Here is a 14,165-nt window from a genome sequence, read left to right on the forward strand (position 1 = left end):
TGTAGTGCACCAAGGGGCTGAAATGTGCCTATATGATCAGTACCAAATCCCCTGCCTCAGTGAGAGGGAATGGCAAAGATTGTTTGGTGGGCTACTAGTGCACAGGAACTGACAACCCCTCTACTGTTTCATCAGAGAGTCCACTATAAATGTGTACATCTGGATAATGAGGATACCACCTACATAGCATGGTCTGTATTCTGAATGCCATCCTGATGCTGTTTGGCTTGATTTGATATAGATGTCTCTCCATCAGAGCCCATTCCATGCGTGCAATGATGCAGAGTTTTCAGTTCCTGCTCTCAAGGTGCTCTGAGTTATGTTGGACTGTTCAAATAACATTTAATGGCATTCCAAGATGTCATACTCCTGTGTTACCCAGCAATGTGCAAACAGCCAGTTAAAAGAGCTAAGTATCATGTAATTTAAAATTTATTTTACTGCACATTGTCAGTTTTGGTAATATTTCCTTAATCTATGTTGGGCAGTCAGTTCTATGATTTATATAACTTGCTCACATTCTGTATTTCCACGTGAGGTGCAGCACAGTTTGGATGATGACAGAGACCTTTTACACTGGTTCATTAGGTCTCATGGGCAAGATGGATCAGGTGTTTATGCAGAGTGAAGGTCCCTCTATACTGCCCAACGCACCTTTGTCCAAACAGCCTCCAATGCCAGCCATTGTTGCAGCAAGGAAACTGCATTCACCTAGCACCACATTCTGGAAACTACACTCATTTCATGTAGAACCTTGCAAGCCAGTGTCTTTTGTCTCTTTCAGTGTAGAATTGTTTCAGTCCCAGGTTCATTAGGTGAGCAGACCATAATTTCACCCACTACCTAAATGAAGGAATAATTAACTGTAGCCAACTCCATTAGTTTGAGTTTAAGACCCTTTATTTTTAAACAGTTGGTATTTTGAAGTGAAACATTGCTTTATCGTGCTGTTGTTCTGCTGCATTGGGGACGAAGGGGCAGTGGTCGTGGGGTCAGGAGGAGGGAAAGTGCCACCATCCCAATTACAAAATAAAACAACGTTGAGCCAGGAGGAGTTTGTCAAGAGTTTAAAAACTGAACCAAAATGTCTGATTTTGCAGCTGAAAGACCGTATTCCTTTCCTCACTTTGTGGATTGGTGACTTTTCCTCTCTCTCACTTTCATTGTCTTCCCCCTCCTACCATACCAAATCCAAAGCTGCTTCCTTTATTTCATGGTAGCTATTAAGGTATTTCCAAAACAGCAGTCCTTGGCGTGTCAGTGGGAGTTATAGCTTTTTTTTAAGATTTGCAGGATCTTGAATGTCAAATGTGTAGCACTTTACTTTTAATTTCAGCTTAGTGCTCCCCTGAAGTGGGTGAGGGCAGGAAGAAACAGGAACTTCTTTAGGAGGTTGCAAGAAGCCAGCTCTGACATCCAGAAGGAAACCCCAGATGAGTAAAAATGCAGCAAAGGAAGGTACAACAGTGGTTAGAAGAGAGGTGATGGGTGTTGAAGAGGCATGGCTCACAACGACATTCTCCTGGCACTGCAGAAGTCTGGTTTAATGCTCTGCACTGTGCAGTCAGTGTAATCCATTTTACAGAGGTTACATTCACAGCTGACCGCCACAGGGTAGGTGTAGGTGGAATCGACACCTAAGGGGCAACCTGGCAGCTTGATGGTCTCATATTGAATCTCCTTGTAAGTGCACACATGCTGGTAAACTGACAGGAGAGGGCTCTTATACACTGATTCCTGCAAGCAGAAGAATACATTTATTCAATTACAGGTGTTTCAGATGTTTTGCCAGGGCACAATTGGTGAGAAAGTTTCTTGGTTTATATCTCTTATTCCCAAACTTGATACAATCTTAGACTCTATCTACCAGCACTTGTAATGTATACCAGTGGAAATTTAAATTTGAACTATTATTCATGACTATAAGACACATGGGCTCTGCTATTCATTGAAATCATGGCTGCACTGTTAACTTTCCTGCCTTTTCCCTTTAACTCTTGATTCCCTTACTGAGTAAAAATCCATTTTGGCCTTGATTTATATTAATGGCACAGCTTCTGCAGCCTTCTGTGGTAAAGAATTTCACAGGTTAACTACCCTGTTAAAGAAGATATTCCTCCTCACCTCTGCCTTAAATGTGTGACGCCTTTTTATTCTGAGTATGCCCTCTGGTCCTGGACTCCACCCACCGCCACCCTATCCCTGTAATGCTGCATTTTCCATGGCCAATCCACCTAACCTGCACAGCTTTAGGCTGTGGGGCGAAACCGGAGCACCCAGAGGAAGCTCATGCAGACACAGGGAGGACATGCAAATTCCACACAGTCACCGGAGAGTGGAATTGAACCTGAGCTCCTCATGTTGTGAGGCAGCAATGCTAACCACTATCTCTGATGAAGGGTCTAGGCCCGAAACGTCAGCTTTTGTGCTCCTAAGATGTTCCTTGGCCTGCTGTGTTCATCCAGCTCCACACTTTGTTATCTTGGCTTCTCCAGCATCTGCAGTTCCCATTATCTCTAACCATTATCTTGTATAGTTTCAACAGTCCTCCCCTTTTATACTGTATGCTCTCTGACATAAAGGCCAATGTTCTGTTTGCCTTCCATATTACCCCTTATTGTTTGGGTTTTTACATGTGGTGTGAATAAGGTTTAGCTAACAGTGTTTCAGTTCAAATGTTACCTGCCACTGATATTTGGAGCCCTAAAGTCAGTGAATTTTCACCATAGCCATATCTGAAATGAGCCCTCTTTTAGATTTCATGGAATTACTTCTCACACCAAGAGACCCATCATGTATGCGTGTGGCAGTTCCTTAAGGTGGAGTACATCCCATGTCCTGACTCTTTCCCATAACCCTGCAATTTCTCCCAGTCAAGTATTTATCCAATCCCATGTTGAATCTGCTCTGCCATCCTTTCATCATGCAGCGATCTGCATTCTCCTCTGTACAGGTTAGACAGGAGTTTCTTGAACTTTTTTCCAATGTGCCTGTATTTTGAGGCTTAAAAATTATCACAACCCTCTCCAAAAACATAGTGGGTGTGAGGAGACTGGAGAGCAGGTTAAAGACCTGAAAGAGATCAAGGGACAGAGCTCTGTGGTGGGACTTGCAGCCTGTGATCTAATGACCCCATATTTCAGCTCGCACCGCACTTTACAAATTCCTGGATTAAGGCTTCAGGTGTGGGATTCAACTTAAAGACGTTTACGGAGTTCTTTCTTAGCTACAGTAGCTCACCCTACTTTCCAAACCTGAGCTTCCAGCTTTTGTGTGAAATAACAAAGTCTGAAGCTGGATGAACACAGCAGGCCAAGCAGCATCTCAGGAGCACAAAAGCTGACGTTTCGAGCCTAGACCCTTCATCAGAGAGGACGGTCTGATGAAGGGTCTAGGCCCGAAACGTCAGCTTTTGTGCTCCTGAGATGCTGCTTGGCCTGCTGTGTTCATCCAGCTTCACACGTTAATATTTTGGATTCTCCAGCATCTGCAGTTCCCATTATCTCTGATCACAGCTTTTGAGTGAGGTTCTGTTTTTGGTGGTGACCCTGCCCTGAGAGTGTCAACACATTGTTTGACCCATGATCGGTGATCCTTGACCTGTTTCCATCTGATGGCCACCTCTTAGCCATTTCCAGCAAAAATCATGTGGATATCAGTCAAGAACCATTTAATCTTAGGCTTCTCTTCAATTAGCCTATAGTGCAACTACCTCAGGTACCATCAAGTCCATTTAATGTATCCAGTTGACCCTGTCAAATTCAGTGTCACGTCAGACAGAGATTTTCCCCAAGTGTCTTAATTTAGCTGGTGTGTCATTGATCTCCATCCTGCTTTGTTTTTTGTTCACTCATTCACACCATGTCTGTGTAACAGGCTAGGCCAACATTTATAACCCACCCCTAACTGGCCACAGAGCAGTTCATCATCAACTGCATTGCTGTGGATCAAACAATGGAAAGGACAGCGGTTCCAGATGGGTCTTTCTCAGCAATTGATAATAGTTTAATGGTCACCATTAAGCTCTTAATTTAAATTCCACCACCTGCCACTTGCAGGATTTGAACCCAGGTCCTAAGAACCCAGTTCTAATGAAGAGTTGTCTAGGCTCAAAACTTTAAGACCGTCAGATCCTCTGTCATTTCCTGTGTTTTTTTTTTTGTTTTCCAATGAACATTACCTGGATCTTTGGGTGAACAATCTGGTGATAATACCACGAGGCCATCACCTCCCCAAGCTCCTTGTTGACTCATCAGCCAGTCTCAATGACCCAGGGAGGTTTGGAGAAAGATTGTTTGCCGTTTCTGATCCTGAATTTAACTGGTAATCTCGTGTTGGTTTCTGGAGATTTGAGCTAGTACAGGATCCCCAGTGATTCCTGCCAAGGTGAAACAGCCTTCTGCACTTAAATGATACATATTAGGAACGACTATTTGCATGAAATTACTGAGAAGCCTCCCGACCAATGGGGATCAGTGGAACTGGCAGAATATGTGAAGGTGGTGAATCTAATGATGGCAGGTCACCCTGTTCATTCACACACACACACACACACACACACACACACACTCCTCCGTTCTCTCCACCACTCCCCCTTACCTTGGTTGGACAGTAGCCACTGCATGTAGAAGTAGTTAGGGCCACACAAATGGGGCATTCATCCTTCTCAGCAGAGATTGTCATGTTGGTCGGGTGACAGAGGTGTCTGCTTTGGACAAAGGCGAAGGACAGTGCAAGGAGGAAAGTCTGAGACCACCACATACTGTAAAAGAGAGAAGTTATTCCACGCTGAGAGTACATTTTCATACCAATGGATCAAGGTGGGGTAGGGGAGGTACTTTCCAGACCAGCTGACGTGGAATCTTCTTCCTTACCATGGGGAAAGCAGTCTCCACCTCATTCCAGATGGGAATGGGAGAAAATTGTTCAGCCTCTTCTGCCATTCAGCAACGTAAGCTCAGCGATCCATACCTATTACAATTGATTTGTCAGTGGCTTTTAGCTGTCTTTATTCATCATGCAACACAATGAAAGGAGGCCACTTAGTCCATCCAGTCTGCACTGACCTAGCTACACTAATCCCACTTTCCAGCATTAGGTACATAGCCTTGAATGTTATGACATTTTCAAGTGCCCTTCCGCATACTTTTCGAAGGTTGAGAGGTGTCAGGCAGTAGATTCCTGAACCCCATTACTCTCTGTAACAAATTCCTTCAAATCCTCTCCACTGCTGTTCATGTTAAAATTATAAACCCTCATTAGTGACCCTTCAACTCAGAAGAACTGCTTTCTATCCACCTTGTCCATGCCCCTCATAATCTTATACACCTCCATCAGGTCCTTTCTCAATCTTCTTTGCTCTAAAGAAAATAATTCGGTTCATTCGATCGCCGTTCCTTGTTAAACTGTTTGATACTACAGTGTGGTGACCAAAACTGTGCACAGTACTCCTAGCCTAACCGAAACCTGCTCCAATATAATCCCACCCCCACTCTTATAATCTATGTCACTGCTGATAAAGTGTCCTATATGTTTTCTTAACCACTCTATTAACCTATCCTGCCATCTTCAGAAATTTGGATAAGCAGCCCAAGATCTCTCTGTAGCCGTTGGCACCCTGGCAATCTTAATGTAATTTGCAACCATGTTCTGATCTGTATCATTTTTATATTTATATATGTATATAATCATGAATAATAAAGGGACCCAGTACTGATCTCTGTGATCATTGGTCACACAAACAGCCTTCTACCACCACCCTCTGTCTCCCAATAAGCCAATTTTGGATCCATCTTGCCAGATCACCCTGAATTCCATATGCTTTTACTTTCTTAATCAGTCTCCAGTGCAGGATCTTGTCAAATGCTTCCTGGAAACCATACAAACTACATCAACTGCACTAGCATCACGTACACGCTTGCTGATCACCTCAAAAAATTAAATCAAATTAGTTAATCGTGACCTGGAAACAATAGGACTTCAGATGCTGGAAGCCACAGTCAATAGATGTGAAACGAGAAAAGCACAGCAGGTCAGACAGCATTTGAGGAGCAGGAGACTCAACACTTCAGGCTGAAACCCTTTGTCAGGGCTGGAGAAGGGGAGCGGAGCCCAGATGTTAAATAGAGGGATGGGGTGGGGCTGGGGAAAGGGTACGTGGCATGGTGACAGGTGGAAGCAGATTATTGGGATTAGTCAGTGGGAAGATGGACAGGTTAGGTTCGGTCAGGTCAGGAAGGGAAGAGGAAAGGGGACGGCTGGATGTGAGATTAAGGCTGGCAGTGGAGGGATTTTGAAGCTGGTGAGGTTAATATTGAGACCATTGGGCTATAAGCTCCCAAGGTGAAATATCAGGTGTTGTTCCTCCAGTTTACATCTGGCTGCATTCTAACAGTGGAGGAGGCAAAGGTGGTCATGTCACCAGGGAGTGGAAGGGGGAATTAAAGTGGATGGCAACCATAAGGTCAGGTTGGTTGATAAGTGCAGCATGCAAATGTCCTGCGAACCAGTTCCCAAGCCTGTGTTTGCACTCCCTGGTATAGAGGACACCACATCAGGAGCAACGGATACAATAGATCAGGTTGGATGAAGTGCAGTTGAATCTCTGCCAGATCTGGAAGGATAGTTTGGGATCTTGGACGGAGGAGAGAGGGGAGGTGTAAGGGCAAGCTTTGAACCTCGTGCGTTTTCAGGGAAAGGTACTGGGTGTGGTGGAGAAATTGATTGGGAGTGTAGAGCTGATGAGGAAGTCACGGAATGAACGCTTCCTGTGGAAAGCGTACAGAGGTTGGGAAGGAAATAACTTTTTGGTCATGGGGTATGATTATAGATGGTGTAAATGTTGGAGGATGACGTGTTGGATTCAGAGGTCGGTGGGGTGGTACGTAAGGATTAAGGGGTCTCTATCCTTATTGTTGCTGGGGGAAGGGGGTTTGAGGACACAAGTATGGGAAATGGAGGAGTTGCAGTTAAGGGCATCCTTAACCATGACCTCCTTCTGATAAAGCCATGCTGGTTAAACCCTGTCCCTCCAAGTGGAGAGTAATTATCTCCATAGAATCAAACAGCTCAGAAACAGACCCTTTGGTCCAACCAGCCTTCAGTGACCATTATCCCAAATGAAACTAGTCCCACCTGCCTGCACTTGGCCTGCATTCCTCCAAACATTTTCTATCCATGTACTTTTCTAAATGTCTTTTAAGCATCATAACTGCACCCACATCAACTCATTCCACACATAAACCACTCTCTGTGTAAAAAAAAATTGCCCCTCACATCTTGTTGAAATCTTCTCCTTTCACCTTAAAAGTATGCCCCGTAGTGTGGAAATCGCCCGCCCTTAGGAAAAGACACCTACCATTCACCTCATCTATACCCCTCATTATTTTCTAAACCTCTGTAAGATTACCCGTAACCTTCAACACTCCAGTGAAAAAAGTCCCAGCCTATCCAGCCTCTCCTTATCACTCAAACCCTCCATTCCCAGAAACATGTGGTAAATCGCTTCTGAGCCCTCTCCAGATTAATATCCTTCCTATAACAGGGGGACCAGAATTGGACACAGTACTCCAGAGAGTCCTCACCAACATCTTGTACAACCTCAACATCATGTCCCAATGTTTCTAATCAAAGATCTGAGCAATGAAAGCAAGCGTGCTAAATGCCTCCTTAACTAACTTATATACATGTGACACAAATTTCAAAGAATAATGTATCTGACCACTTAGGTCTATGTGATCTATAAGCTTGCCCAAGGCCCTACTTCTATTTGCATAAGCTTTGTCTTTATTTGATTTACCAAAATGCAATACCTCGCATTTATTCAAATTAAACTCTATGTGCCAATCTTCAGCCTATTGATCAAGATCTGTTTGAAGAAGGTAATCTAAGATTATAATGTCCACTGTACCACCAAGCTTGGTGTCATGTGAAAACTTACTAACCAGGCTTTCTATATTCTCAACTAAACCGTTGATATAAATGATAAATAAAAGTGGACACAGAACAGACCCCCAGTCTGAAAAACAACACTCCACCACTCTCTGTCTCATGCCGTCACACCAATTTTGTATCCAACTGGCAAGCTCACCCTGAATGCCATGTGATCGAACTTTACTATTTTGCCTACCATGTGAAACCTTGTCAAAGGCTTTTCTAAAGTCCAAGTAAACAATGTCCTCTGCGCTGCCCTTGTCAATCTTCCTGGTTACTTCCTCAAAAATGCTTAATTAAGTTCGTGAGACATGATTTCCCATGTGTAAAACCATGCTGACTCTCTATCTTTCAGAATCACTTCCAATAATGTACCCCCCACTGAAGTCAGACTCTCAGGTCTATCTTTCCCAGGCTTCTCCTTACGGCCCTTCTTAAACAAAGGCACAACATTAGCCACTCTCCAGCCAATCGGCACCTTACCTGTAGTTATAGATGATACAAATATTTCTGCAATTTCCTCCCTAACTTCCCACAAAATCCTGCGATATATAGTAGATCAGATCCCAGACATTTATCCAGCTTTATATTTTCTAAGACCTCCAGCACTTCCTCTTCTGTCATGCAAACGGTTCTCTAGACTTGCCACAGAAAAAATTTGATGCAAAATATTCATTTAATATCTCTCCCATCTCCTGAGGTTCAACACAAAGATGACCTCATTGATATTTATTTGATACCTTCTCGATAGTTGCTCTCTTGCTCTTAATGTACTTGTAATTTCTCTTTGGATTATCTGTAATCCTATTTCCAAATCTTACCTTTGTTTTCCTTATCTCCCTCTTAAGAATGCTCCTAAACTCTTTATACTGTTCAAGAGATTCATTTGAACTCAGTTGTTTATATCTAATAATATGATTTTTTTATTCTTGACTAGATCCTCAGTATCTTTATTCATCTATTGTGCACTAATCCCTCCAGCATTACCTTTCACTCTAACAGGAACATAATGACTCTGAACTCGTTATCACACTTTTGAAAGCCTTCCATTTATCTGCGAACAATGTGCTCTAATCAATTTTTGAATGCTCTTGTCTCATACCATTAAAATTTGCCTTACTCCAACTAAAAACTTTAATTTTTATGCCAGGTTTATCCTTTTCCATAACTATTTTAAAACAAATAGAATTATGATCACTAGACCAAAAGAGTTCCCCATTATCACTTCAGTCACTTGCTCTGCCTTATTACCCAAGAGGTCAAGTTTTGCTCCTTCTCTAGCAGGAGCATCCCCATATCAATAAATTTCTTGACACATTTAACAAATTCTTCACCATCCAAACCTTTAACATATAAACCTTTAACAGTCAATGTTTGGAAAATTAAAATCACCTCCTATTACAGCCTTATTATTCTTACATACATCTGAAATCTCTACATATTTGTTCCTCTATTTCTCCGTGACTATTGGGGGTCTATAGTACAATCTCATCAAAGTGACCATTCCCCCTTTATTTCCAATTTCAACCTATATATTTTCATTGGACAATTTTTCAGAAATATCTTCTCTAGTTACACCAGTAATGTTACTGTAATAGCTATGACATCCCAAACCTTACCTGTAAGACCCCTAGTATTGAAATAAATGCAATTTAAATCTTCAAAGTTACTTCATTGTCTGATTGCTCCTGTCTATCTTTTCGAATGAACTTATTCTTTTCAGATTCAAAACCATTCTCATTTACTTTTCAAATTACTCTGTAACTTGGGATCCCTCTACCCCCTCTCCCTAGTAGTTTATAGTCTCTCTCAATAGAATTAGCAAGTTTTCCAGAGTTTTCTTCAGTAGTTTCCTGATGAGACTCACCAGCCTATAATTCTTTTGTTTATCCACGTGACCCATTTTGTAAGGTGAAACTATTCTAGCTGTCCTACAGTCCTTTGGCACCTCTCCTGTGGTCAGAGAGGAATTAAAATTTTGGGATAGAACCCTTGTCTCCAGCAGCAGTCTGCAATACAAATCATCTGCACCTGGGGATTTGTCTACTTTTAAGCTCCCCACTATGACTCTCCCTCACTATTTAAAAATTTAAAATGATGGAAACCAGATAATATATGTTACTAAAAGCAAAATACTGCAAATGCTAAAAATCTGGAACAAAAACAGGAAGCGCTGGAGAAACTCAGCAGGTCTGGCAGCATCTGCAGGCCAAGTTGTTCTTCTATGTGCAATCTCTGGGTTCTTATAAAACTAAAAACCCAAAACGCTGAAAATCACAGCAGATCAGGCAGAATCAGAGCTGAAGGGCCATCTAGACTCAACATTGGCTTGCTCCCTCTCCATGGATGCTGCCTGCCTGACCTGCTATGATCTCCACCACTTTTTGTTTCCAGAACAAATTCCAGCATCTGCAGTAATTTGGAATAACAAGGTGTAGAGCTGTATGAATGCAGCAGGCCAAGCAGCATCATAGTAGCAGGAAAGCTGACGTTCTGGGCTTTCTGAAGAAGGGTCGAGGCCCGAAACATCAGCTTTCCTGCTCCTATGATGCTGTTTGGCCCTCTGTGTTCATCCAGCTCTACACCTTGTTATCTCAGATTCTCCAGCATCTGCAGCTCCTACTATCGCTGCAGTAATTTGGTCCTGTCTTATTATTAAAAGTTGGCTTCAGCTACTTTTCCTGTTTTCACTTGAAAATGAAAATTAGCCTGCTTCTTCCCATTCCCTCCACCATCCAAACATTCCTTGCTGCAGGGATGCAAACTGGGTCTTGACCACCAACATGCCACAGCACAACAATGGATCATGATTCTTACCTGGATTCTTATCTGCTCTGGAAGAAGTTGCACAAAGCTTTTGCTCTTGTCCTTTTATACAAACATTTTTCCGTGATGACCATCTCCCTAGGATTAGCCCCCAGGGTTACCAGACAGGCTTGACCTGATATTTGCAATGAATCAGACACATTGACCTTTTCTTTCCTCTCTTGATCACAGTGTTCCATTGCTGGCTTTGAAGGTGCACAACCAGATTGTGGTTACTTGCATTGATATAGCACCTGTGTGTCTCCTGAAGGCAATTTGCAAGGATTGTGCTTTGCCAATATTTTTCATCAAGCATTGTAAGTGAAATGGAGATGGCTGATCTAAAGGATTGCATTTTAAGGGCTGTCGTAAAGGAGAAAAGAGAGTTTTGGGCACAAGTGTACAAGCTATAAAGAGAGGCTGGATAGGCTCAGGCTTTGTCTTTGGAGCAGAGAAAGCTGAAGGGGGACCTGATGGAGCTGTGTCAGATTATGAGAGGCATGGACAGAGTGAACAGAAAGCAGCTGTTCCCCCTTAGTTGAAGGTCAATAACAAGAGAACATAATTTAAAAGTGAAAGGCTGGAGGATTAGTGGAAAATTGTTTTCACTCAGTAAGTGCTGGTAGACTGGAATCTGCAGCCTGGGAGGGTAATAGAGATGGGAAACCTCAAACTTTATAAAAGTACTTGAAGTGCCATAACATTCAAGGCTATGGGCCACATGCAGGAAATTGGGACTAGTGTTGGCAGTGGTGTATTTTTTTGCTAGCACAGACCCAATGGGCTGAAGTTCCTCTTCTGTACTGTGTGATTCTATGATAAGAAATAGAAACAGGTTTAGACTATTTGGTCCAACAAGATCCCCCTTCTCTTTCATCATGGCTGTTCCTAGTCTTTGACTCCACAGTCTCACCTGCTCACAAATCTGTTGGTTCATGGATCAAAATAATCTGCCTTTCCCAGTCTTAAGTATAGGCCATGCTAAATTGCCTGTTGTGCCCAGGGATGTGTAGATTGGGTGGATTGGCCAATGGGCAATGTTCTAGGATTGAGAATTCCAAAGATTCACAACTCTTCAGTGATTTCCACTCATTTCAGACCCAAATGTATAACAAAGAACTGCGGTTGCTGATGTATAACAAATGGTCCTGTGGGGTCTCTGTAACTGAACAGTGCGCAGACAAGAGACTAATTGAAAAATGGGGACTCTCTATGCTCTGCACTGGAACCCTGAGATCTCAGAGGCATGTGCAGCTGAAATAAGCTACAGTATTAGGGAGATGCAAAGAAGGATTTGAAATCATGCATTGGACTTTCTTAATGGACTTGTGGCCAGATTGTCAAACAGTGAGGAGTGTGAACAATTGTTACTTCACATGATTGGGCCATTTTCAGAGTCTGGTCTGCTATGCTCTCTGACCTTGAGCATTTCACATTAAAGACTGATAATGCCGAAATTGTAGAGGCTTAAATACAGTTGAAACAGTGCAATTTTTAAGACATTCTTATCAAAACGATGGTTTTGAGTAATTACTGAGATTGCAATAAATAATAATTGTGTAATTGGCAGAACTGTAACACAGTAATAGGTTAGTGATGGGGCAAATGCTTCAGTTCAGGGGAGCTTTACTCTGTATATAATCCTGTGCTGTCCCTGTACTGTGAGTGTTTGATGGGGCACAGTGTAGAAGGAGCTTCACTCTGTATCTAACCCTATGCTGTTCCTGTCCTGTGAGTGTTTGGGGACAGTGTGGAGGAGGATTTATTCTGCATTTAGCCCGATGATGTACCTGTCCTGGAAGTTTTTGATGGGGAATGTGTGAGAGTTTTACTCTCGCTCTGTGATAGTCCCGTTCTGTGAGTGTTTCAAGGGGCAGTGAAGAGGGATCTTTACCCACTATCTAACCTGTGTAAAAGCAGCAGAGTGAACTCTCAGGTCAGATTTGTTAAGGAAGTCAGATTTTCTTCTGAATAAAGAGCACTAATGAACCAGATGGGTTTTACAAAGTACAGAAACAAACAATGGATGATAATCGTTCTTGGCATCATATTGCATTCTCTACAGGAACTTTGTATAATACACACTTAAGTCCCCTCCTGCACATCTCTACATGTGGTGGTACTGCAGCTTTCTAACTGGATGCTGCCTGGACTGGAGGGCTTATCTTATGAAGAGAGGTTGACTGAGCTCGGTCTCTTTTCATTGGAGAAAAGGAGGAGGAGAGGGGACCTAATTGAGGTATACAAGATAATGAGAGGCATAGATAGAGTTGATAGCCAGAGACTATTTCCCAGGGCAGAAATGGCTAGCACGAGGGGTCATAGTTTTAAGCTGGTTGGTGGAAAGTATAGAGGGGATGTCAGAGGCGGGTTCTTTACACAGAGAGTTGTGAGAGCATGGAATGTGTTGCCAGCAGCAGTTGTGGAAGCAAGGTCATTGGGGACATTTAAGAGACTGCTGGACATGCATATGGTCACAGAAATTTGAGGGTGCATACATGAGGATCAATGGTCGGCACAACATTGTGGGCTGAAGGGCCTGTTCTGTGCTGTACTGTTCTATGTTCTAACTACAAGACTCCACTGGTCACATGATCAGTTAAGGGTTAACTGGACTCCAAATTATTGCTGAAGTTAAATTTCAATAATAAAGAGAATCAGCTAAATTGTTCAGTCTCTAACTTTAATCTGGCGCCATTATTGCAATTAAACTGTCTAGTTTTGCTAATCTATGAGATGCCCTATTTCCTGCAAGGCTAGACAATTAAAGTGACTCGTTCATTGATAGATTTACTGAAAAGCTGCCTGGATCAGGAGAATTTCCACACCTAATGATTTCTTTTGTAGCATCCTTGAGACTGTCTATTAATAACTTTGATCTCTCCTGTATAAGGAAAGGAATTCAAAGTGAAAACTGCTGTTCGTGTTTAATGTGCAAACTCAGCACACTCATGTTGAGAAATCAAATTTATTGACCAGGTGTTCAAATATCAACTGATTTAGTCCACAGTTCAACCCAGGAAATCTCAGAGAGAGTGAAATTGAGGGGTATAGGGTATATCAGACAATATTGCGGTATAGGCGAGATACAGGGTAAGCTTCCTCTACAGGAGATTTACCAGGATGTTGCCTGGTCTGGAGCGCAGGCCCAATGAAGAAAGGCTGAGGGACTTAGGTCTGTTCTCATTGGAGAGAAGGAGGCTAAGAGGGGATTCAATAGAGACATCTAAGATGATCAGGGGATTAGATACGGTGGACAGTGAGAGTCTTTTTCCGAGGATGATAACTTCAGCTTGTACAAGGGGGCATAGCTACAAATTGAGGGGTGATAGATTTAAGACAGATGTCAGAGGCAGGTTCTTTACTCAGAGAGTGGTCAGGGCGTGGAACGTCCTGCCTGCCAATGTAGTTAACTCAGCCACATTAGG

General features: G+C 42.6%; 1 protein-coding gene across 1 annotated transcript; it reads right to left on the bottom strand.

The window, feature by feature from the left end:
• Positions 1-938: 938 nt before the first annotated feature.
• Positions 939-5,574, bottom strand: LOC125447161 (lutropin subunit beta-like). Its single transcript, XM_048521342.1, has 2 exons — positions 4,600-5,574; positions 939-1,737 (listed from the first exon to the last, which is right to left on the bottom strand). The coding sequence occupies exons 1-2, from the start codon at positions 4,804-4,806 to the stop codon at positions 1,507-1,509; spliced, it is 438 nt and encodes a 145-aa protein (XP_048377299.1). The 5' UTR covers positions 4,807-5,574; the 3' UTR covers positions 939-1,506.
• Between the last annotated feature and the right edge of the window lie 8,591 nt (positions 5,575-14,165).

The sequence above is a fragment of the Stegostoma tigrinum genome, chromosome 38 (genome assembly GCF_030684315.1).
Source record: "Stegostoma tigrinum isolate sSteTig4 chromosome 38, sSteTig4.hap1, whole genome shotgun sequence".
Taxonomy (NCBI): domain Eukaryota; kingdom Metazoa; phylum Chordata; class Chondrichthyes; order Orectolobiformes; family Stegostomatidae; genus Stegostoma; species Stegostoma tigrinum.

Excerpts from the sequence above, each read along its gene's own strand:
- LOC125447161 (XM_048521342.1), bottom strand. The coding sequence starts at position 4,806 with ATGAAAATGTACTCTCAGCGTGGAATAACTTCTCTCTTTTACAGTATG. Across the intron at positions 1,738-4,599 it reads GTGGCTACTGTCCAACCAAG|GAATCAGTGTATAAGAGCCC; the intron begins GTAAGGGGGAGT and ends TTCTGCTTGCAG.